The sequence below is a fragment of the Tursiops truncatus genome, chromosome 2 (genome assembly GCF_011762595.2).
Source record: "Tursiops truncatus isolate mTurTru1 chromosome 2, mTurTru1.mat.Y, whole genome shotgun sequence".
NCBI lineage: Eukaryota > Metazoa > Chordata > Mammalia > Artiodactyla > Delphinidae > Tursiops > Tursiops truncatus.
In genome coordinates, this window is record NC_047035.1 from 37,574,158 (window position 1) to 37,599,108 (window position 24,951).

Below are 24,951 nucleotides of genomic sequence, written 5' to 3' on the forward strand. Positions count from 1 at the left end.
CAATGTAATCCACAGTATGTACTACAGATATGTGCTGTGTTGGGCAAAACTACTGAGGGGACTGTCTGAAACATACCCCAAGGGAGCAAATGATATTAAAAAATTCCTGGGAGAAAAATTATTTATTATACAGTTTCTATGTTTTATGAGAGAATCCTCTGCACAGATTTGTTTTCAATAAAAACAAACATTCTCAATTTGACGTAAAAGATGTAATTCCCATCTTAGTATTCATTTGGGTGAAATAACCTTCTAAAACTGGCTATTTCTTGCAGCAGAAAATCTTAGTTTTTCTCTGTGTGAATGTTTCTAGTGTATGTTTTCCCAGCAATTAGAAATCTAGCTGCTGAACAGTGTAATTTTTTTATCAGAACGATTTTCCGAAGAAATTAACTTGTACTAGGAAAGATAATAAATGAATGTTGAATGTATCATTTTTCAAATGCCTGATTAGTTCATGTTCTTATTTTTTTAAGCTATGTTGATAAGGTTTTCTCCAAACAGCCACTGAATAACCAAAAAATACTTAATGCTTTTGTATTCTCCTTTTAATTAACCTTTTTAAAACCACTATATCTGTTCAACCATTGAGACTAAACCTTCCAATGCAGATACTTTACAGATACAGAAATTGAAACACAGGCTAAAGTCATCATGTATGACTTGCTTAAAGTCATACATCAAGGTAGTGGGTGAATTCACCCCAAGAAGCCCAAGCCACCAGACGCCAAGGCCCCCAGGCTCTTTTCACAGCACCAGGTCGTTGATACTTTTAGATAATGTTTTTATTCCACAGACCATACCACAGTCAAGATCTTTTAGAAAAAAAACTAATCCTGTATTATTATTATTATTTTTAATCACTGTATTAGCTTTTTATTGCTACATAACAAATTACCACAAAATGAAGCTTTCTGATATTTTGGGCAGTTACTCTTCTGGCAGAAATGCCTATCATTTTTGTATATTAGGAGAGATCATGATTTAGGTAAAGTATGCAGCCAACTGAACTGCACAGAATGGTATTGTGTCTGTTGCCTGGATCCTACAGTCACATCACGCAATAAAAGTAAGTTTTTATTGGTTACAAATATACACAGATATTAAAGTTACTGTTGAAATTTTCAACCCTAAATTTAAAAGGTAGATTTTGATTATTAACTCACTTTGTTAGGGATTTTCACATGAAGTAGTCAGGAGAACCAATTGAGTTTCTCTCAAAACATTTAGTATTTTCTTAAAATAAAATCAATAGTGCATGATTCTTGAGGAAGTTCCTCATAATAGATTATCTTGTATGTCAAATCAACAAGATTTGTTATAATATATATTAGGAGTTTACATGTTTTTTACATGGGTTAGATTTTCCAAAGAAATTTGTCGCAAGTTTGAACCTGATTTTTTGTGTGCAATTAATATGTTTTATTTACTAAATTATAGGTATTTTAGGCTTCAAAAAGCAATACAAAAATCCTTCTGTATTCTTCTGGACCAAACAGAATTTTGTTCTGTTGGATCTGGGCAGCCTTTAAATAACGCAATAAAATTGTCTTGCTAAACTCCTATGTCTCCAAGTACTATGAACCATTTCCCATTCTTTCTTCCAACCTGGACTTCCAGGTATAAAGATTTGCCTGGGTATGCTTTGTGAGAATTATGTTACCATCATTATTAGAAAGACACCGTGTGTTAAGTGCTACTCCTAGTAAGTTATGAAACGTGTGTTCTTATTGTTCTTGGTTGCAATTTCAAAGTGTTAAAAGCAAAGTATTATTCATGACCAAAATTTTAAAGTGATTTTCCGGAGAAAAAAAAAGTCAAGTAAAAGCCAATATATAACTCTATTTTTAAATGCAAGAGAAGAAAAACTAAGCATCTTCACAACTAAAAATTAATAGACTAATTCTGTTACCTGTGTCACTTACTTAGAGCAACTCCGTCTCAGTATCAATACACAAAATTATCACTCAACTAAACTCTATAAAAACAGACATTAAAAAAAAAAACAGACATAGCTGAAATCAGGGCAAATGAAAATGTGATCTTAAATGATATGTTGTTCTTTATATTCATTCACCTCCATAAATAATAATACGAATACAAACATTATTATTACCTTCTCATCTACGTCTTCTAAAGCTTTTCTGCATTCTTCCACCTGGGATTCAATCTCTGCAGGGACTATGGTGTACATTTCAGAATACTTGATTCGCAGTTTTTCCATAATATTCTCAAAAGTTAGCTTCCCTTTCTTAAGAATGCTTTGAAGCTCCTAAAAAATCAAGAGAGTTTCAAATGCTCACAGGACAGAGAAAAAGTTTAACTCTAAAAATGCAAGCAGCTTTCCAGCACATCTTTATGATTTAAATGAGCAAACTTTGCATGACAAAACCTCACTATTGATACAAGCTGATTAAGCATGAGAGATACTCAGTTTGGTCAGATGATGCTTTCTAATTTGTAAGAATTAAACTTGATATCTCTCCATAGTGTCAAACCATTGTCCTGAAAAGACATTACAACATCTCCTGCCTCTAAAGTACCTCTAGGATTTAGTTATATCTCAGTAGCAGTCTCCATCTAAAAAGCTGCAAGCAGCAAAAAGTTTCAAAGAAGTTTTATTTTATTATTAACTTGTTGCCATTTCTGCTTCTTCCTACATTATCATCACAATGATTCAAGGCCACTAAAAGCCCTGTGCTTGAAGCAGAAGTGTCTGCTTTCATGTAATTAGACAGCCCAGCACAGCTCAACTTCTTTCAAAAGGGAGGGTTCCAGTTCCTTGCAAAGAATGTGGGGTTTTAGGAGATAAAAGAAACCTGAACAAATAGTCTATTGGTCGTGGCCTAGAAACAGAATCTGATCTACGTACTCCTGCACTAATTATAAAGGAGAAACTCATTTGTTTGGGAAAGTTTCCCAAAGATCAAGTGGAAAAATACTTCTTGACTTTACTGTGGCTTTTTGGGTTTTCTTTTGTTTTTACAGTAGCTGTTGAGTAGCATTATCTGTGTTAATGGATTGAGTCACCACACTGAAGAATGATTACAATTTTGAATGACTCCCCGATGTGTCACTGCTTTCCTTTTCTTAGCCCTCAGCAGAGAACAAGTCTAGAGGAAAAGTTAAAGAATAGTGCCATTCAGAGAAAGGTAGGGTTTGAGGTACAGAGTGCTCCTCGTTTATCTAGACTTAGCCCTGAGTACAGGTCTTCATTCAGAGCTACACTTAGATGGCTTCCCCATGAAGACTGCCTCTGTGAGGGAGAGTAAGTTTCCTTTTGCAACATTGATACCAAAAGCTCTGGTGAATAACAGCATGCAACTTTTGGACAAACTGCCAAACGTCAGTTTTGCCTGTTACCACCTAGTGGAATGAGAAGAGATTGTTCGGAAAATGACCCCTAGCCTATGCACAGATAGTGTGATATAATAAATACATTTAGCCTTCATCCCGGTTCCCCGCACAGCTTTTAAAACCCTTGGAATTTCCTGCATAGGGGTGAAAGGAGTGTCTTTTGTTATTTATAACAAGTCTTTTCCAACCATACCTGAGTTTATGGTAATGAGAAGATTCTTGGTGGTGGGGCTGGGGGGGGTGACAGCTTCAGGATGGGGCTGGTGCCAGAGGAACCAACTGTGTGATTAGAGGGCTAGAACTTTCAACCGCACTTCCAGACCTCCAGAGGGGAGAAGGGCTGGAGGTTGAGTTAATCACCAACCGTCAACGACTCAATCAATCACGCCTATTAATGGAACCTCCATAAAAACCCTTAAACAAGGTTTGGAGAGCTCTGGATTGATGGACACATCAAGGTCCATCAAGGGAGAGTGGCGCACCCAGAGAGAGCATGGAAGCTCCACATCCTTCCCCCATACATGTCTTCTACTTGGCTGTTTCTGAGTTGTAGCCTTTATAATAAACCAGTAATAGTAAGTAAAGTGCCTTCCTAGTTTTCTGAGCCATTCTAGCAAATTTATAAACCTGAGGATGGGGTCGTGGGAACTGCTGCTTTATAGCCTGTCGGTCAGAAGTACGGGTGGTGTTTCTATTTAAAGAGAAAAAAGTGAAGTTCTTTACTCGGAATCCAAATACTTAAAAAAATAGATTTCATGTCTTAAGGAAAGTATGATGGAAAAGCAATTTGACTATTTTTAACCAAAGAATTTTCTTCTATGGAGGCATATGATTTTGTCTCTCTGTAATCAAGATTATTCTAGTTTATATTTACATATCAAAGTAAAATCTGTTATTTGTATTGTGTCATTTTCTATGCAATAGCTTTTGAAAGGTAACTCTTTTCTGTTTGAACATCTTTTTAAAGTTATGAAGGACAACATTTACATGAGTTTTTTGAATAAAGCATTTCTCAAAATGTTAAAAAAAAAAAAAAAAAAGAAGTACAGGTGGCATCTGAAGCGGGGGCAGACTTGTGGGACTGAGCCCTTAACCTGGGGGTCGATACTAACTCCTTATAGTTACTGTCAGAATTGAACTCGTGTCCCAGTTGGTGTCTGGAGAGTTGGGGAATAGGCTGGTGTGGGGAAAAAAAGCCTCACACATTTGGTGGCAAGTGCTGTGAGTAAAAACACTTCTATCCCTCTCAGAGTCTAGATATTCTATCCTATAAAGTGAGCAGTCCTACATACTACTCAAGAGTGGTCTGAGACCCCTGTACACCAAACACACTTGACATGTGGTTGGAAAAGGGCTGCTGGCCTACCTCCTGACCTAGTCCCAACTCTGCTCTCTGTACTCCAGCCATATTGATCTCCTGTGGCTCTGCCCACACCATGCCACAGGGCCTTTGCCCACATTTTCTTCTTCTTCTAGATTCCCTCTACACTAGCCACAGGGTTACCTCTGCTCCAAGAACTTTGGACTCAAGATTTCAGATCTGTATCGGCCACATTCACCAGTTCATTCCTCACTTACCTCAAGCTGTTCTGCCTTTTCTGGGTGGTCTTGTAATTCCATATTTTGGAAAAAGGTTGTAGTCTGCTGAAATGAATTCTTCAAAGTAATTATTTCTTTTGTAAAGGCATGTCTTTCTTGGATTTCATTCTGTATTAATTCCTTATTTTTTTGAGCCTTCTGGAAAAGCCTAAAATATAGCATCAGAATAAAATTGTTCCTCTATCCTGCTTTTCTGTGTAATAGTTTTATTTCAACAATTAATATAATGTCTGCATAGCTCACAAAAGGTTTTTTTTCCTGAGAGAAAAGTACCAGTTTTCAATGGTTTATATACTATATATACAAACATACATCAAATTCTATCACTCCATCAAAAAAGGGGGGATATATGTATACGTATAACTGATTCACTTTGCTGTACAGCAGAAACTAACACAACATTGTAAAGCAACTATACCCCAATAAAAATTAATTTAAAAAAAGGGAGGAAAAAAAAATCTCTAAAACTTTCATCCCAAAATATCTTCTTTTCACACTTTACATTCCAATTGCCATATTTTTTTCCTTGTAATCCTTGAGTTCAATTGAACGTGACTCAGAGGTGTGAATGAAGTCATGCGTGGGCCCTGGGAGCCATAGATGATGGAATTAGCCTTTCTATCCAAGCTGACCCCATTTACTGTGGATGCAGCCATCATATTATTGGAGGAGTTTAAGTAGGGAAAATCTTTCCTGAGAGCTATCTGGTAAGTATTTCTAGCTATAAAGATATTAGTGATATATCCTTTGACCTGAAGATCATACTTCTTGGCATCTTTCTCAATGAAGTAATCACAAATGCACAAAGAGATTCTAGCGTAAGAATATTCATTACAGTGTTTTTATAAAAGTAAAATAAATTACATATAATTTAAAGGTTCTATATTAGGGACTTGGTTAAATACATTATAGCATATCCACATGGTGAAATATTATAGTTATATTTTAAAGAACATTTAATAGCATAGGAAAATAAATATAATATGCTTATAAATGGTTCAGCAGAATATAAAACAGTATAGTACTATGATCACAATGTTTTTAAAAGTACAGCCATAGTAAGAATGATGAGTGATTGGTAGTGACTGTTGATGAGTGGTAAAATTAAAGGTGGTTTTTATATTAATCTTTACAATTATCCACATTCTCTAAACTTCCTATAATGAATATGTATTACTAAGTTAGAAAAACAGCAAACATTTAAAAAAATTTGAAACACCAGGAAAATGTGTGCTTGTTTTAATTATCGTTAATATTAATATTTTCCAAAATAGATAACTAATGAGAACCTACTGTATAGCACAGGGAACTCTATTTAATGCTCTGCGGTGACCTAAATGGGAAGGAAATCTAAAAAGAGAGGATATGTGTATAAGTAAAGTTGATTCACTTTGCTGTACAGTAGAAACTAACACAACACTGTAAAGCAACTATACTCCAATAAAAAAAATTAATTTCCATCATTTTTATACCTATCAGTGTTGACGCAACTTGATTCTGTCATATCATTTGTCATTGTTCTAAAATATTTTTTTATTCTAGAAATTCAATATTTTCTCAATTTTTCCTGAGTTTGGTCAAGCACATTTCCTTAATAGTTTTTCATAAATCTTACTTGTGGCATCGTTCTTGCATAGACATAATCTCTTGAGATGCAGAAACAGTCCCCATAGGTCTTAAGCCTTCAGGAGTGTTCTGGATATTTTTTATGCGCTGCAGAAGTAGGGCCAGTAACAGCTGCTGCCTCTCCACATTCTCTTCATATTGGCATAAACAATCCAGCAGCTCTGAGAATTCCTCTGTGGTGGCTGCCTCTTTTGTTTTGGAAATTTCAGGGAGTTCTTCTTGAAGATTATCTAAAATAATTGCTTCTCGTTCAATCTAATTCAATAAGCAAAAAAAAAGAAAAAGAAAAAACAGGGAGCTAAAATAAGTAAAATATACTCTTACCACTTCAGGACTCAGCAATCATAATTTTTACATACTGGCTCTTCAAAGGATTCCCAAAGCCACATCCCAGTTCAAGGTCATATTTGTCTTCCTACAGCTGGGAGTATTATCTCTCCACTATCCCAATCCCATAGTTCCCAGCTACTGATCATGTATATGTGTGATTAAAAAGAAGTATTGCTGGGCTTTCCTGGTGGCGCAGTGGTTGAGAGTCCGCCTGCCGATGCAGGGGACACGGGTTCGTGCCCCGGTCCGGGAAGATCCCACATGCCGCGGAGCAGCTAGGCCCGTGAGCCATGGCCGCTGAGCCTGCATGTCCGGAGTCTGTGCTCCGCAACAGGAGAGGTCACAGCAGTGAGAGGCCCGCATACCGCAAAAAAAAAAAAAAGAAAAGAAAAGAAAAAAAAATGTATTGCTGTTATGAGCTGAAGGAAATGCTACTGAATATTTTCATAATTTCTTTCTCCTTCCAATTTCAGTTGCTTTATTAAAGCAATTATTTCTCCTGACTGAGATACCTCTAAGTTAGTTAGAATGAGCTCCACCAAACTGCATCCATGAAGTAGAAGAGGTTGGGCATTTTTTCTACAGGTCTCTTTTCTTTCACATCCAATGCTCAAAAAAGTAAGCCCTCAATACCCTGTCACTCACTTACACCAATGGGAAAGCAGCCCAAATTACTGGACTGCTCGTGTCTTTCTCAACCACAGCTAAATGCAGAACTCAGAAATATATAACCTATCAATAATAAATAAAATATCTAGAAAGTGGAGTTCTACTGGCCCTGAAACTCAGAACCAAAGACAGAAAATCAGATCCCTCTCATTCCCTCTTCAAATCCTCTGGCGCTCTCCTCGGCAGCACTGTGCCTTTACCACATTCTGTCCCAGCATTGCCAACATTCCTGCTCTACGTTCAGACAGAGTCAGCCATCCTGCAATCTTGACATTACTGAATGTCACAGAGGTCAACTACATTTATGATATCATGCTAACTGAAATGATAAATGAGGACCTGGATGCCCAGTAAGACATGCCAGAGAGTGAGATATAAAGCCTATGAGAATTCAGGAACCCCAGCATCAATTAAGCTCCCAGGGGGGCCAGTAGTCTGGGGCATGCCAGGGGACTTCTATAAGGTAAAGATCAAGTTGTTCAGTCTTGCACCTCTGTTGCCAAGAAAGAGGTGCGGCACTGGATGGGCCTTCTGGGATTTTGGCGGCCGTGTATGCTACACTGGTGACTATTGCTCAGATCCATTCATCAGAACGCCGCCAGTGCTGAGGAGGCAGCGCTGCAGGACCAGGCTATGGCATAAGCTGCCCTGTCACTTGGGCCATAGGTTGCAGCTGGGTCCCCAATCACTAGAGTCCATGGGTACATGTGTACCCAATCTACATGTGTAGATTGGCCCCTCTCCAAGAGACCCAGTTATGGAATTTGTGCTTTCCAGCCCCTCAAACCTAAATTCAGTTGAACTGAAGTCCTAGTTCTCAAGCAGGCAGCTACACTTCCACCAGGGAATGGGATTCAGGTTCTACTGGGTCATTTTGCAGTCCCCTCACTCCCCCACCAAAGAACCAGCATGCAAAGAAAGGAGTTGCTATGTTGACAGAGGTAACTGTCCACCTAGGGTTTCCAATATACACTGGGGTTGAAAGAACTATGTCCGTAATCCAGGACTTAACGGAGCATCTCTTGGTGCTTCCATGGCCAGTGATAACCATAAATGGGCAACTGCAGCAACCAGGATCCAATAAGAGTAAAGTGACTAAAGGCTCTAACCTTTCCTGTGTCAGTTCTCCTATCTCCCATTCCTGTTCCCTTGGATCACTTTCCAAAATAAACCACCTGCTTACAAGCCCCTGTCTCAGGTTCTGCTCTCTGCTGTAAAGCTGTTAAGTCATTAGGAGGAGAACACAAGGGGGAAGAATACTTTTTTTTAGGACAATAATTTTATCCAAAAGCCAGGCAATTCTTCAAATTGTGAATGGATAAACTAACTGCTGTGCATGAGTCTGACAGACTATTACTCAGGAATAAAAAGAAATGAACTATTGATACAAGCAGCAGCATGAATGAATCTCACATGCATTATGCTTAGCGAAAAAAGGCCAAACTCTAAAGGCCACAAACTATCCGGGTCTGTTTATATGACATTCTGAAGATGGCAAAACAGATTAATAATTGCCACAGGCTGGAGGTAATGGAAGGGGCTGACTACAAAGGGGCATATGGAACTTTCTTGGGTGGTGGAAATGTTCTAAGTCTTGATTTCATTGGTGGTCATGTGACTGTATGCACTTGTCAAAACGCAGCAAACTTTATACCAAAAAGAATGATGGCAGCCCCCAAATAAGTAAATAGTTGCCACAAAGATTATGCATTCACTCTTCAGCCCCTGGATGATTTTCCTTGGACAGGTTATAAAACTTTTAGGTTCACAGTCAGTTATAAAGTTGAGTCTAGAAAGGGAGAAGGAGCCACAGTTGTTCCAAGAGTAAACATAGAGACGGAAACAGAAAAACCTGTAAGCAGCCAAAGTAGAAACTAAAACAGGAGAGACTTCTGGATCTTGGGTACAAGGGGAAGAAGACAGCCTTACCCCTCCCATATCTTTGAAGACATGCATTTATTCTAGCACATTGTGATCAGTGAAGCATAAAATGATGATCCTGAATAACCAGAAATGAATAATAAAATCAAGCAGATTCTGCTTAAGAGGGAGGTAAGATTTTAGGGGGAAAAAAAACAGTAAATCAAAATTTAAATTAATTTTTGAATTTGTAAATTTAAACAAGCATTTAAGTTTTCAAAAATCTACTTACACAAAACCTTTCTTCATAAAGATACTGGATTGTTGTATCAGTACAGACGTTTTTAAAAACAGAAATTCATTTTGTCACACGTAAAATCACCAAGCATGCCAACAGAATCTTGCATGTACAGGTATTTAGATGATATAATTTTTATTGAATGGATAAAAGCTGTTTTAAAATCTTACATCAATTTGGCATGTGTAAAAATCATTTAAGTTGACAGTTTAGTGGTTAAAAACAGAGTGTACATTTGAATCTTCTATCACTTATGAAGTTGAGCAAGTTAATCTCACTGTGTCTCATTTTCTTCATCTATAAAATGAGAATGATAATCTCATCCTCATAGGATTCTTGCGAGGATAAATGTAAACACATGTAAAGTGCTTAGAACTATGCCTGACACGTGCTCAATTAAGTGCCCATTAAGTGTTAGCAGTTGTTGTTATTATTGTTATTACGTGAGAACATATTTTGTTGGTGTTATTCTTTGAAAAACACATTTTGTTAGCAGATATTGTCAAATGCTTGTATGGATAACTACAAAAATAACTACTATTACATAACTACTAAAATATGATTGCCAGTGGGTAGAGGGCAAGAGAAAGATAATGTAATAAAATAAAAAGAACAATAATCTTAGGATTAGCCTAAACCTGGATGTGAATAAGAGCTGTCCCTCAACAAATACTAAGTGCCCACTAAGTGCAAAGCCCTGTTCAGCTTCTAAAGTTACAGTGTGAGCAAAATAGATGTGGCCCCAGCCCACAGCCCCAGTTTAATCACTAGCTCGGAGGCTTGTACCAACTTAAATCTGTCAGTGCCTCAGCTTCTTCATATAGAAAATGGTGATAATAGGTAACTCTTGAGGGCCATGCCGAGATTCAGCAGCATCATGCGTAAACTGCCTTCTTCTTTTTTTTTTTGGCCGCGCCTCGCGGCTTAGTTCCCTGACCAGGGATGGAACCCGTGCCCCCTGCAGTGGGAGTGTGAAGTCTTAACCACTGGACCACCAGGGAATTCCCTGAACTGCCTTCTTAGCACAGCACACAGGAACACACTGCACAGAAGGACCTCAGTAAACCGTGCCATTGTGGATGGGAAAGAGCTGGAGGCTAGCGGCCCTGCTAAAAGGACAATTTACAAAGTTCCTTGGAGTTTTAACATTCAAGAGACTACTTACTAACCGAACCCCAACAGCACCATCAAAATGATATTCATTTTCAAGAATAACAAGTTTTAAGCAGGAAAATATGATAGTGCTAAACGTTTAAATCCTAAGGCAAGGTGACCTACTGCTAATCTAGTATTGATTATATTTGTCTTAAGTAAATTCAGCAGAAATTTTAACAGGAATAAGAGAGAAGGGTTTTCATTTGATGTTCTGATTTGTACCTCATTTATACCTGGTCCTTTGGAAAGATTAAAGAATACCCTAGGATATTTTTATACTATTTTAAATTTTCTTTCTAAATGTATGGGATGCCTAAGGCCTCAACCATGGTTAAATTAACATCTGTGATCGATATATATTATGGAGGTTTTCTTTGAGACAGTCTTCAGAAAGAACATCATACACATTTTTAGGTCATACTTATTAACAATAGTAGTTAATTTCCACAGTTAACCACTGTAATTAATTTCAAAATTAATTGGTTATTATGAATATTACCTTATTCTAACCTCTAGTGTGATGGAGAGACATTTTTAAGAGGGCTTAGCTTATCTGCACGATAAAGATTTTAAAGCTCATATAAGCAAGTAGCCACTTATTTCTAAGAATTATTTGACACCAAAAAAATGCCACTGTCATGAAAGAATTTGAGTCATTCTTGAATAATTCCTTGGAGATTATTTTGCTAGGACCTGACCTCTATAAACATTTACATGTTCCATGCACGTGATGTAAACAAATGGTGCAGGTTGAGGACTTGTTTTATATTTAAAAAAAAATGAAAATAATAAAACAATTGAAATGACATGTGTTAGTAAACTGTACAGTTTGACTGTTGCAAATGAAACACTTACTTCTTCATGGATAAATTTCCACTCCTGCTTCAGTTCTTCACACCACAACTCCCATTCTTTAACAGCTTCCATCAAACTCAGCCATCTCTCCCATAGAGCAGATGTGCTTCTGAGTAAACAGAGGCTGTCACTATCTGTGCACATGGGTCTCAAGTGTCTGAGGACCTGTCGTACTTTCATGAGCTCTTCTTTGGCTGACGTAAGATTTGACACCAAGGTCTTAAGAAAGAAAAGAAAAGGAATAGGAGGGATAGAAGTTTTCTGAATTCAGAACTATCCTGAAACTTATAAACTATTTTAATCTTGAACAATTAATGTTTTAAAATCATCCATGAGTATTACATCATCCATTTTTTAGTCCTTTTGGAAGTCAATTTGAGACAGATGAGAAGCATCTAGGTATTATTATACTACACATGAATTTGGAACTATGGGGACAAATAATGACCTATCAACCAATTTTTCTAAGTAAAAATGTGTTTTCCAAGGTAAATATCCTAGAAGTTCACTTTCTTATTTTAATGTAAGTCTCATATTTTACTAGATAGCTAATTTGTACAATGCTTACTGTAATCAACCACATACACATTATTTATATTTTTTGGTTTTGTGTTTGTTTTGTGGTAGATGATAAGCACAGATGATTTAAAATGTCCTCATCCAAATGCTAATAACATAATACCATATACTGTGACAGATGAATATATGCAAAAACTAAAATTGCTCAGTAATAGAGTATAAGAAGTAACTAGAATTTAGCATTTCTGAAAGTTACATTAAATGCTCTGTCATTGATCCAGCGATGTCCAACAAAACAACATGCAAGGTAACACTTTAGAAAGAATGATTAATAAGGACAGGAACTACTGGGGAGAAGACTGTCCTGTGAACCCAAATGATTAAATTTCTCAGAACCAATGCCTCATTTTCCCCATGGCTTTTGGTTTAGGAATTTTGTTGAGTGTACAACTCAGGATGAAGATTTCTGTGGGTCATAACAGAGCCACATCCCGTGATGCCTCCACCTGCTTTCTGCCAATTTTTTGTACATAGTGTTACTGAGATTTGCAAGTTCTATTACCTTGCTCTGTTCCAAGCGCTCTAAAGCTTCTTTGTATGACATTGGCAGTGGGGACATGGACTGCCCAAGAACTGTCTCCATCTGGCTGAGGTCAGTGCAAATTTTCTCTTTTATTTTTCTATAGCCTTTGTAATTTTCAAGACACCTAGTGAGACACAGTTAGAAAAAAAAAGTAATGTTAAATTTTATTTAGTACAATAAATTCTGAACTTCCCAGAATGCATTCTGAACACTTAGTAAAAAACAGAATGTAATTCTCTTTTTGCTACTCAGTGTATTTCAACAAATATTTATTGACTACCTCCTCCTCAAAGGACCTGCATGAGACTTTTAATGCAAACTTTAACAGGCAGATAAGACTGTTTCTAAAACACCTAAACTGGAAAACTGCATTCTTGAGCACTGCTAATAAGGTGTAAATTGGTACAATTCTTGTAGAAAACCACTTAGTCTTAAAAATGCTCATATCTTTTGATCCAACTTCTGCAATTAATCTTAAGGAATCAATCCTAACGTAAGAAATTTATCCTATACCTTATAAAACCTTTTACACAGTAAAATCTTTTTACTTATTAGACTGTTAATTAAAATGGCAAAAATCAGAACACACTTTATGCCAACAAAAGATATGGTTAAGTAAGTTACAACAATCCGTTTTAAAAAATATTATAAATAATTACAATTGCTTTTATATGAAGTTTTGTTACAATAAGGAAGAGTTCATTTTATAAAGTAAAGTAAAAGCAGCCTATTTTTATATAGTACAATGTTGTGCTACATTAAAAAAAAACACTATGAATAAAATTATGTATACAAAATAGATACAACCTAAATCCCCCACTGAAAACAATAAAAAATTAGGTATCAAAGATATATTTTTAAAAATTCTTAAAACACAATAATAAACTGGCAAAGAATTAAGGAATATTCAGAGGCCCCAAACTATGTAAAAGTGGAAATACAGAGAAACAAGCTAAGCTCCAAGGCCAGTTTTTCACTTTGAGGACATTTGTCAAGTTTCAGTTTTGTTGACCTTCACCTGGAATGCTGGGGACAGAGGATAAAGCCCGGAGCACACCCAGGATGGATGTTTATTAGGACACCCCCTCTGTAAAGATAATTTGTAACACATATAACACAAAGACCAGCCTCCAAAATGTAGAATAAATCCCTACAAATCAATAAGAAAGAGCAAGACAACCCAATAAAAATTGTCTTGAACAGGCATTTTTCAGAAGATGAAAGATGAAGAAATATTCACAAAAGAGGCTCAAATTCATTAACAGTAATAAAGATGCAAATTAAAACCACAATGAAGTATCACTTAACCATCAGACTGGCAAAAATTAAATCTCACAACATTAAGTGTTGGTGAGGATATGGGACAACTGGAACATTAATATGTTGCTGGTTTGAGTAGAAATGGGTAAAATCATTTGGAATTAAAAATTTAAGATGTGCATACCTTTTGACCCAGCAATCACAATCCTAGTTATACACCCAAAGGAAGCTCTTGCATTTGCAAATGTTCCTAGAAGCACTGTTTGTGAATGCAAAAACTAGAAACAACACAAATGTTTACCAACAGCTGGGTGAGTGAATATTTTACTACAGACAAAAACATGAATAAACTTCAGGATCATAATGGTAAGTTTGAAAAAATGAAGTCACAGAAGAATACATATACATGAAAACAGGACACAAACATGTAGTAAAAATATTTTTAAAAGCAAGGGCATGGTAAATAAAAAACAGGATAATGGTTACTTCTGAGAGGAGAAGGAAGAAGTACCCAAGAGAATTCAAAAATCATGATGTTTATCTTTGAACCTTTGGGTACAAAGGTGTTTGTTTTATCATCATTCTTTATACCATACTCAGACTTCTATAAACATTCTGTTTTAAGTACTCAATATTCATTAAGAAAAAATGAAATAAATGCAATAGAATATTTGCCATGGTTTTCCTTAGTGATTTTTTCTTACTTTTCCATGTTTTCCAAATTATTTCTAATGTGTACATGTTAATTATAAACAAATCTATATTTTGTTCTTAAAGCATTACCTTTAGAAAGAAGTACCTACCTTTCTACTTCAGCTTCCTTTACTTTGGCTGCCTCCCTCATGGCTGAGTCCTTAGAAACTAATTCCTGTAAAGTACACTCAAGTTGTCGTTTAGCTTCTGGGCTGCATATAGTCCCCAAATTCTCGGTGAGGTCCTGGATGTCTGCTATTGCGGACTTCAGTTCCTCTTGTTTGCGGCGAGGCATCTCTATTGATTCTTCTGGATTATCGAGGTCTACTCTATGGGATGCAATGATGGCTTCAAGGGCAGTGATGATCCCCATGGCCCTGGCGACTGCTTCATTATAGCGTGCCATATTTCCATAAGCATCATTCAAGACATTCTGGTGAATGGAAGATTAAATGCCGGGATGAAAACTGTCAAACTTTTGTCATTCTTGAATTTTTGTGATACATTCATAATATGTCTCTGCGTCATAAAGAATGAGCATCTCACACTTATAGTTTAATAATATTACACTAATAGTTAAAAATGAATAAGTTTAAACTAAAAAAAACAAAAAACAAAAATGATTAAGTTTTTCTTTGCATAAAGAAAATGGTTTCCAGATTTGCTAAATCTAATCTAAATTTAAAGATACATCTCATGAATCATGTCTAATGACATATGTTCCTGCTCTAGAACTCTTGTATTAGACTATGAATTATATAAAACAATTGAATATATTTAATGTATATAACCTTAAGCAATATCTGTGGGGAAAAAACTGAAAAGACCCCACACACACCAAACCTCTTGTATTTTTAAATTAATGGCTCTGCCACTAACTTTAGCTTTGAGCACATCACTTAATGTCTCCAGACCTCAAGTCTTCTCACTGAAATAACAAATAGTTGAAATAAATAACTTTAGAGGGCCCTTCCAGTCCAGCTCTAAATATATCATTTTGGGGATTTATGTACATTGTTTCTGGAAACTGTATTAAAATCAAGCAGAGAATTTGTTAAGTACCAATTTAAAGAATGTATTAGGGTTCATATGACTTTATATTTCTATAGCATTTATACCTTAGCAAAATAGTTCAAATACATTATCTAACGACTTTTTGAATTAAAGAAGGGAGTTGGGCTTCCTTGGTGGCGCAGTGGTTGAGAGTCTGCCTGCCGATGCAGGGGACATGGGTTCGTGCCCCGGTCCGGGAAGATCCCACATGCCGCGGAGCGGCTGGGCCCGTGAGCCACGGCCGCTGAGCCTGCGTGTCCGGAGCCTGTGCTCCGCAACGGGAGAGGCCGCAACAGTGAGAGGCCCGCGTACCACAAAAAAGAAAAAAGGAAAAAAAAAAAAAAAAGAAGGGAGTTAACGTCCCCATTCTAGAAATTCAGCGTGACAACTCTGAAAACACAGTGAAGGGCATTATATTAAGAACAGTGTGTTTAGATGATGCCTAAGATATCTACCCTATTATTGCAAGAAAGGAGGGAGTTTGTTGTCGTCGCTCTGCAACAGAGATCAGCAAACTTTTCCTGTAAAGGGTCAGACCGAATATTTTAGGTTTTGCAGGCCATACGGACTGTCACAACTACTCAGCCCTGCTGTTGTAGCAGGAAAGCAGCCATACACAAGCCAGTAAGGAATGGGCATAGCTGTGCTCCAATATAACTTTATTTACAAAATCAGGTGCCTGGGCAAATTCGGACCATGGGCCTTAATTTGATGACCCCTGCCCTAAAATCACACAGATCTCAACATGAATCCTGGTTCTGTTACTATTTCAAGACCTTGAGAAAACTGTTGGTGTTTCTGAACTTCAATTTCCTTATTTTAAAACGGGGCTAGTAATAGCACCCATTTCACAGAGTTGCTATGAGGATTCAAGATAAAGTGTTCAGCATAGTTCTTAGACACTGTAAATTCTAAATAAATGTGGAGTTATTATCTTGTGTTCTTTATACCATATTTCTTCCACTACTCTCTATTATTTCTGAAAAGCAAACAAACAAAAATCACAAACTTTTTGGTTCTGAGCTCAACAGAAGCTACGAGGGATATAGAAATAAAGGTGTCAAACTCAACTTTTTCCAAACTGTAAGGAACTGTATTTAGATACAGAATGAGCTGGGATTATAAACTGGACCTTTGAAGTTCTTTAAAATGGCTATTCTCCTGTGCAGAATATTTCTATAGAATGTGTAACTTCTTGAGAAATGTGGATATTAACTAGAGTAAAACATAAAATCATGAAATTACAACAAATACATTAATGAACTAATTAAAAAACTTACTGTGCGCAAATCAATGCTTGCATTAAGCTGCATGTAAAGATCTTCAATGTCATGTAATTTTGTCTCCACATCACTAGCTTCAGAAGAGTTTTCTTCTCTTTGCTTTTCAAGAACAGTCACGGCTTTAATGCTATCCATTTCTGCCTGAACTTGTTCTTGAAACATTTCACAAGTAACTTTTTCATTTTGAATATGTTCAATTTGCAAATTTATAAGTAAAGGCTGTTGTAACTGAGATTTTATCTGATTTAAAACATGTAAGGAATTTTCTAGTTTGTCCTGAAAATTCTTTTCATCCATTTCTTTCGGTTGGGATTCCAGGACTATATTTTGGAGAACCTTGTGCAACTTATCACTTTCTTCTGCATACAGGTTTATTTGTAGCATTTCTTTCTCTTTGAATGAGTCATCAAAGTCCTTATTTTCACTTAATTTCTTGATTATTTCATGATACAAGCACATGACTTTCCTGATTCTCTGATTCAAAATTTGAGCATTGAGCAGACTGCTTTCTGGTGGGGTGTCAGGCGTTGTTAGTAGTGCTTCAGTCCTTTTCTTAACTTGCAGATCCATAGCCCTCAATTTACCTAGTGATGCCTGATATTTGCCATATTCTGCCACAAATGTATCTAACTGCTTAATTTTTTCTTCAAGTTCCTTTTCTTTTTCAAGTATTTGGGTTTGTAATTGGTCAAGTTGGGACCAATCCCAATTTAGTCCTATACAGTCAAACACTTCTTTGAGTTTCAATACTTGTAGGATACTAGATCGAATACCAGTGATTTGGTCTTTAAGACGATACAACTCCTCTTTAACATGTGGATTTATTTCTGGATTTAGTAGCAGTTCATTGTGCTGTATATGGTCAACCTCCTTCTGAAGCACAGATGTTTTTTCATAAAATTCTCTATAAAAATTTATCTTGTGTTCTACTTCATTACATTTATTTTGAATGAATCTTTGTGTTCTGTTGGCTCTAGTCTTAAGATTTTGCAATTGATCATCTAGAAATAATCTTTCAAATACACTTAGATCTTTACAGATGTTTGTTTGTTCCTGAAGATGTGTTGCGATTACACTCTCAATTTCCTGCAATTCCTTCTGAGAAATGGTCAAAGTGACATACTGATGTTCTAGTTCAGCTTCTGTGGAGGTTGTTTGCATCTTGGGGATCATCAGTGTTTCATTTCCTTGAAGTGAAAGTTGAACCTTCCCTATTACCCCAACAAATTTGCTTCTTTCTTCCAAGTTAAATTCTAATTGCTGTGATCTTTGAGTTGATTTTAAAACTAGCATTTGGTATTGATTCTGTAAGTCCTGTAGGAGGTTATTTAAATCACTGCTCTCATATGCTGTAAGGTTAGGAATATTATCTTTGACCTCTTCAACCAATGACTCCACAACCTGCTGCTTATCTAGAATGCCATCGTGCACCACCTTGCATTTTCTGATCTGTGAAAGAATATTGTCTGGGAGAAGGGAAATGGTAGGGATGAGTTCACCTAACAGATTTTTGACCCATAAGATAGCCTCTTTCATCTTGTACCTGGTCTCACACTTCTTGATCTGATTTTCCACCTCTATGTTTAATGGTTCCAATGCTTCCAATTGCTTCTGCAAATTATTTATTGCATCTTCTAAAACCTTCTTTTCCTTTTCTCCCCAAATCCTCTTCATCTGAAGTTCAGCTCGCGCTCTGAACACAGAAAATCTATGCTTGATAGTCTGGAGTTCAGTGGCCAAGGCAACCATGCTTTGATTCCCTTCTTCTTCTGGAGAGTCCAGCCTTAACTGCAGACACTGCTGCTGCTGCTGCAGAGAAATTTCAAGGTCTTGGATCTTACTCATGAGAAACGTAAACTCATCATGTCCCACCACTTGCTGAGAATACTTCTTCTGGACCAGTTGTTCCATTTGCTCCCAACCATGTTCAAGTTGCTTCATCTGGCTTTCCAACAGCTTCTTATCCATGTCAGTCAGACAGTATGATAAATTTTCCCATTCGATTTTCAACTTGCTTAAAGAATCTTTCTCTTTTTCTATTGATGCCAGTAATTTTTTAATTTTGTCCATATGGGTTGAACTGTCCAGTGGTCCCCTAGCAAAAGAAGAAAAATGGAGCTGATTAATATTTATTATACATCAACATGAGGTTAGCTGTCATTAAAAGAAATTAATTCTGCTTTGAATTCACAGAAGAGAAGATTAGGTTGTCTGTAAGAACACTCTGTCCTTAAAATAAAAATCAGAATCTTGTTTACTGTAGCTCTCAATTAATGTGTGACAATGTAGAAACCTTGTCTATAAAATGAGTATCATAAAAATGCAGAAGCACAGGAAGGGAGTGAAAAGTGAAGGGAAGAATGTATGTAAAAGTACTCTGTCACCTGTAAAGTACTTGTACAAAGTTAGGCTAGGACTAAGCTAAATTACAACATCCAACCCCTTCGTTATCATCTTACCAACAATAATGATAAAGATATTGACTAAGAAGGTACAATCATCAGACTAATCTTTTAAATATAAAATTGTTTCCTCAAAGGATGTCACTGAAAGTGAACCCCATTTAGGCAAAAGTATAAAATAAAACTTTTTAATAATGAGAAAATGTTTACAAGTTATGACTATATCTACAATCTTCAGCCATCATTTTCAAAGCCAAAGGAGTACATACATGTAAAAAGAAACCATTACAATACATATATATTCCTTATGTTCCAAACTATTTAAACCAAGTATGTTAATATTAAACAATTGTATTGGGCTTCCCTGGTGGCGCAGTGGTTGAGAGTCTGCCTGCCGATGCAGGGGACACGGGTTCGTGCCCGGGTCCGGGAAGATCCCACATGCCGCGGAGTGGCTGCGCCTGTGAGCCATGGCTGCCGAGCCTGCGCATCCGGAGCCTGTTGCTCCGCAGCGGGAGAGGCCACAACAGTGAAAGGCCCGCGTACCGCAAGAAAAAAAAAAAAAAAACCAATTGTATTGATAATGTGTCTGCCCCCCTCCCATAGTTTAGAATCATCTCTTGGCAAAAAAAATGCTAAATTCCATAGAACTTAAACTTATTTTGCAGATATTTATAGAGTGAGTTAATAGTTTAATAAATTAATTTGTAAAATTAATATAATTGTAAAATTAATATGAATATTTTTTGCATGAAACCAACAGAATTTTCTTCAATGGTTTCCATATGAAATTAATTTCCACACTGTAGTATTAAAATCATAATATTCTTTAATAGTATAAACTCTTAACACCCTGGGCCTGTCCAAGGCAGTGGAGCCTATGGTTGAACACAAAGAATGCACATCCTAAATTCTTATACTTACACTTTTAGACTTTCCTTTTCTGTCAACAAGGCTTTCATCGAGGATTCAACTGCCACGAGGTGTTCCTGAAAATCTTTAAGGAGACAGTATTGGCTTTCTTTCTTTTTCTTCAAAGTAATAAGTGCCTGAAGCAGATTGTCCAAGTGCTGCACTGAATACCTTTCACTGTGGGGAAACAAGGCACTTGTTTCTGCTTTCTTCAGATATTCAATTTGTTCTAGTGGTTCAATGGCTGCTTTCTTTGCTTCCAACTGGGTACATAATTCCTAAAAACAAGTCAAGGAAATCAATAAATATACACTCACTCATTCACTCATTAATTAACTCATTTATTTTTTTCCCTTTGCTCTTTCCTTTCAGTAACACATTCTATCCCAAGAAGATGTTTTAAATATTTCATTTGCACACAAGAGAAACTAAGGTCCTGACATTTAAAAGATTTTTTTTTACTAGAGTCATGTTAAAATGTAGACTAACACTCACCATTGGTCTAATGTTTAGTAGCAAATTGGTCACCCTATTGTGTTAAAAGATTCTACAATGTCTAAAGAAGATTTATCTTTTTATTAGTTACATGCATCCCTTCTCTTTCCTGTTTGAGATACATGTTTACTGTTATGTAAACTTAGCTAAAATTGTAAGGGTCATTTTAAAAAACATGGTAATGTATTGGACTTTTAGATGCCTTTCCATAGCTATGAAAACACAGCTGTAAAAACAAAGAAGGAGTATCCCATAATGCTGATAATCAGAAAAAATAAAAGGAATTTGTCAGAATCAGAAAAATACAGAGGACTAAGAAAAGGAATGATGGCAAGTCAGAATCTCCAAATTTTCTTACTGAATAAGTAAGATTTTAGGAACTTTGTGAAAGAGAAGACTAATGTTCATTAAACTTTTACACTTCTTAAATGGAAAGATTTATACAACTTACTGATTAGTACATAATTATATAGTTACCAAACTGATCATCAGGCAAAGGTTAAATAAGACTTTTCATTCTGTGGAAGCAATTTTTTGGTAATTAAAATATATTGTATTGTACTGGATAAATGATGCAATCATGTTGTCAGTATTTTTCTTGTTTCCATACCTCTATCTCTTTTAATTGTTCATTTCTTAACATAACATCTAATTCTAAAGGTTGATTTTGCAGCTCATTGACTTTCTGCTCATCTTCAGTGGTTTTCATGCTTTCTTGAACATCAAGAGAAAGTTGTTTTGACAAAACCATTTCCACAGCTGAATTCTGAAAACATAAAAAGATTAATTGCTGAATAGTCTACCTTTCAAATAAATAATTTTTTATTTTTCTTGATGAAATAATTCCAGTTTCTTCTATTCACTCAGATTAAAGACTTTTCACAAGTATATCTGGCCACTACCAAAGAGGATTTTTCCATGCAATATTTAATGCTAATATTGGTATACCAAGAAAAATGAAACTTTTTTGACAAGACAGTATAGGATCTGGCATTGCTCAGTTATATACTGAGGAATATCTACAGTCTTAAAGAAAGAAAACGGATATGGAAAAAGCAAAAGTTCCAAAGTTTATACTTAGTATTCACCATAATGCAGAGGGCTGGGCAAATGGTAGGCACTCAATGGTACCCACTGGTAGTTTAAAATAGTAAGTGGAGAGATGAAGGAAACACCAAAGTACCAAAATTTCATCATATTAAAAATGTTATGCCTAGGGACTTCCTGGCAGTGGTTAAGATTTTACCTTCCAATGCAGGAGGTACGGGTTCGATCCCTGGTCGGGGAACTAAGATCCCACATGCCTCGCCAAAAAAAACAAAACATTAAAAAAAAAAAAAAACAGAAGCAATATTGTAACAAATTCAATAAAGACTTAAAAAAAAAAAAACGGTCCACATCAAAAAAATCTTTACAAAAAAAAAGGAATTTCCTTCTTAAAAAAAAAATGTTATGCCTTAAATTACGTAAAGGCAAGAATTCCAATTCTGGGTACGGCAGAGCAGGTTATATGTGGGGTAATCTGATCTCTTCTGAAAGCTCTAAGAAATTGAGGTTCTCAATAGGATATATAGAGACGCCATTTCAACTCATTTATTCATTCTTTCAGCAAATATTTGTTGAGCACTTACATACAACAGGCACTTTATCAGTAATTTTAAAAGATTTCCCATTATTTTGCTAAGGTATTAGTTTTTATTTTCAGGTTACTTTATAAGTGAAATACCATTTAATTTTGCCATATACTTTCATGTCAGTAAAAATCTTTGAGGTATCAAGACTGTGAATAAAATGTGTCCACATATCCAAACAAGGTAGAAATTGCTATTTTAGTAGTAGATAGTAGATACATTACTAGATAGTAATATAAGATGTTAACAATAGGGGAAACTGGGTAAGGGATATATGAGAACTATCTGTACTATCTTTGCAAGCTTTCTGTCAATGTGAAACTATTCCAAAATTAGAGTTTATTTAAATAAAACAGATACTGTCTGGAGCTCCATCAATACTAACTGGTAAGAAAATTCAGCTGACCAGTGTTACTGGTTTTGAAGTATTTACTTGGCACTTAGCACAAGTCACTTCTTCTACAAGGCTGCAAATAATTGAAATGATTTTTCAAATTTCCCCCATTTCCAATTTGTTCGTGCAAACTATGGTTAAAATCTCCATGGAAGGCAGCATCTTGGGTGGGGGTGGGGGGTGGGAGACCCACGAAGGCTGTGAGAGGAAAGGACAGAGGTGCTACACCACAGATTTCATTGGCCCATGGGTACTCTATGCCATGAACTGCAATTCTATGAGGTGGACGCCTGCCTCCTTTTAATCTGATGGCTACTGTTGCTTACAGCACCCAACAAATCCACCTGTAGGGCAAGCGCTCCTGCGCTAAAGGCATAGATACTAAACCCAGGAAAACTTTACTTCTTATCAATAATTTATCAGGAATTCAGAGCCCTGGTCTCTCTTACCTGATGGACTGGTCACTTAAGGACTAGCCACATTCATAACCTGCCATTTGTAATATGCCTTCCATGGTCAGGGAGAGCATCCTAAAAAACTTGAAATCACCCCATAACACCATTTGTTTACCAACTCCAAAAGCCACGTTTCCACTTTGGTAAAAAATCCAACAGAATCCCTCAAATGAACATTTTAAATTTAAAAGGTAACATTCCTTTGCTCATGCCCGAGAGGTTAGAACATAGGCTTGTGTCCTGATTGGCTCCTGGAAAGATTCTTTTATATTTCATAGCCAGTGACCATTTGCTCATCACCCTTAGCGGTATGTTATTTTTATTTTGCAGGCTCATTTGAAACATCTTATTTTAAATTATAAGAGAATTCAAATATCTTTAAAACAACAGAATATAACAGATAATCATTACTCATGACACAGATATAACTGATATAATTTTCTATATTAAAAATATAATTTAAAGCCCAGTCCTCAACCCTTTCTCATCTCTTCCTCCCTAGAACTAACCACTATTCTAAAATCCACACATACTTGTCTTTATACTTTGACTACATGTGTTAATATACATACAGTATTGTTTTATATATTTTTAATTCTTATAAAATTGGAATCACACATGTATCATTTTACAACTTAGTTTCCTCACTCAGCGGTATGTTTTGAGGTTTATCATGGTGTCAGATATAAATCCCATTCAGTCATTTTACGTTTGTATACTGTTCTGCTATCTGAATGAACACGACTTACTTGTCTGTCAGGCTACTATGGACATCATCATTGCTTCCAACTTTTCCTATTATAGATATTACTGTGATAAACACCCTTGCTTTAGGCCTTCTTGCACTTATGTGTGAGTTTCTTTGGGACGTTTTCCTAGAACTGAAATTATTCCTTTTGATTCTCGATAGACAGTTATTGATTTGTTCCTACCAGCATGGTAAAAGAATTTGTATTTTCCCTATTCATCTCTGGTATTTGGTACTAACAGACAATAACGTCTGCCAATACATTGGGTGTGAAGTTGACATCATTATTGTTTTATGCTCCCTGGTCATATGAGTCTTACCTCCTGTGGATTACTTCTGCATAATCATTGACTATTTTTTATTGGGTTGGTTATAATTTCTAGTGTTCTTTTATATACTGGATACTAGTCTTCTAACCATTTTATGTACTGCAATTATTATCTCTCAGTAGATTGTCTTTAAACTTTATATATGGTATCTTTTGTTGACTATGACTTTAATGTTTTAATGCAGTCAAATTTATCAATCTTTTCCTGTTTGGGCTTCTGCTTTTAGGGCCTTTTTTTGTGTGTGTGTGGTACGCGGGCCTCTCACTGTTGTGGCCTCTCCCGTTGCAGAGCACAGGCTCTGGACGCGCAGGCTCAGCGGCCATGGCTCACGGGCCTAGCCGCTCTGCGGCATGTGGGATCTTCCCGGACTGGGGCACGAACCCGTGTCCCCTGCATCGGCAGGTGGACTCTCAACCACTGCGCCACCAGGGAAGCCCTGAGATCT

At 36.3% G+C, this 24,951-nt stretch overlaps 1 protein-coding gene across 10 annotated transcripts in view; it reads right to left on the minus strand.

Moving 5' to 3' along the window:
- Positions 1-24,951, minus strand: part of SYNE2 (spectrin repeat containing nuclear envelope protein 2) — a 331,838-nt gene that overhangs the window by 132,657 nt on the left and 174,230 nt on the right. For all 10 annotated transcript variants that reach the window (XR_012329953.1, XM_019922908.3, XM_019922901.3 and 7 more), the window contains 9 exons: positions 21,560-21,715; positions 20,467-20,732; positions 17,138-19,235; positions 14,915-15,237; positions 12,831-12,975; positions 11,750-11,968; positions 6,572-6,837; positions 4,936-5,104; positions 2,117-2,272 (listed from right to left, as the gene is read on the minus strand). Coding sequence is in view for 9 of the 10 variants with exons in the window: in XM_019922908.3 (XP_019778467.2) it covers positions 2,117-2,272; positions 4,936-5,104; positions 6,572-6,837; positions 11,750-11,968; positions 12,831-12,975; positions 14,915-15,237; positions 17,138-19,235; positions 20,467-20,732; positions 21,560-21,715 (3,798 nt within the window). In the remaining variant the exon portion in view is untranslated. The remainder of the gene's footprint in view (positions 1-2,116; positions 2,273-4,935; positions 5,105-6,571; positions 6,838-11,749; positions 11,969-12,830; positions 12,976-14,914; positions 15,238-17,137; positions 19,236-20,466; positions 20,733-21,559; positions 21,716-24,951) is intronic.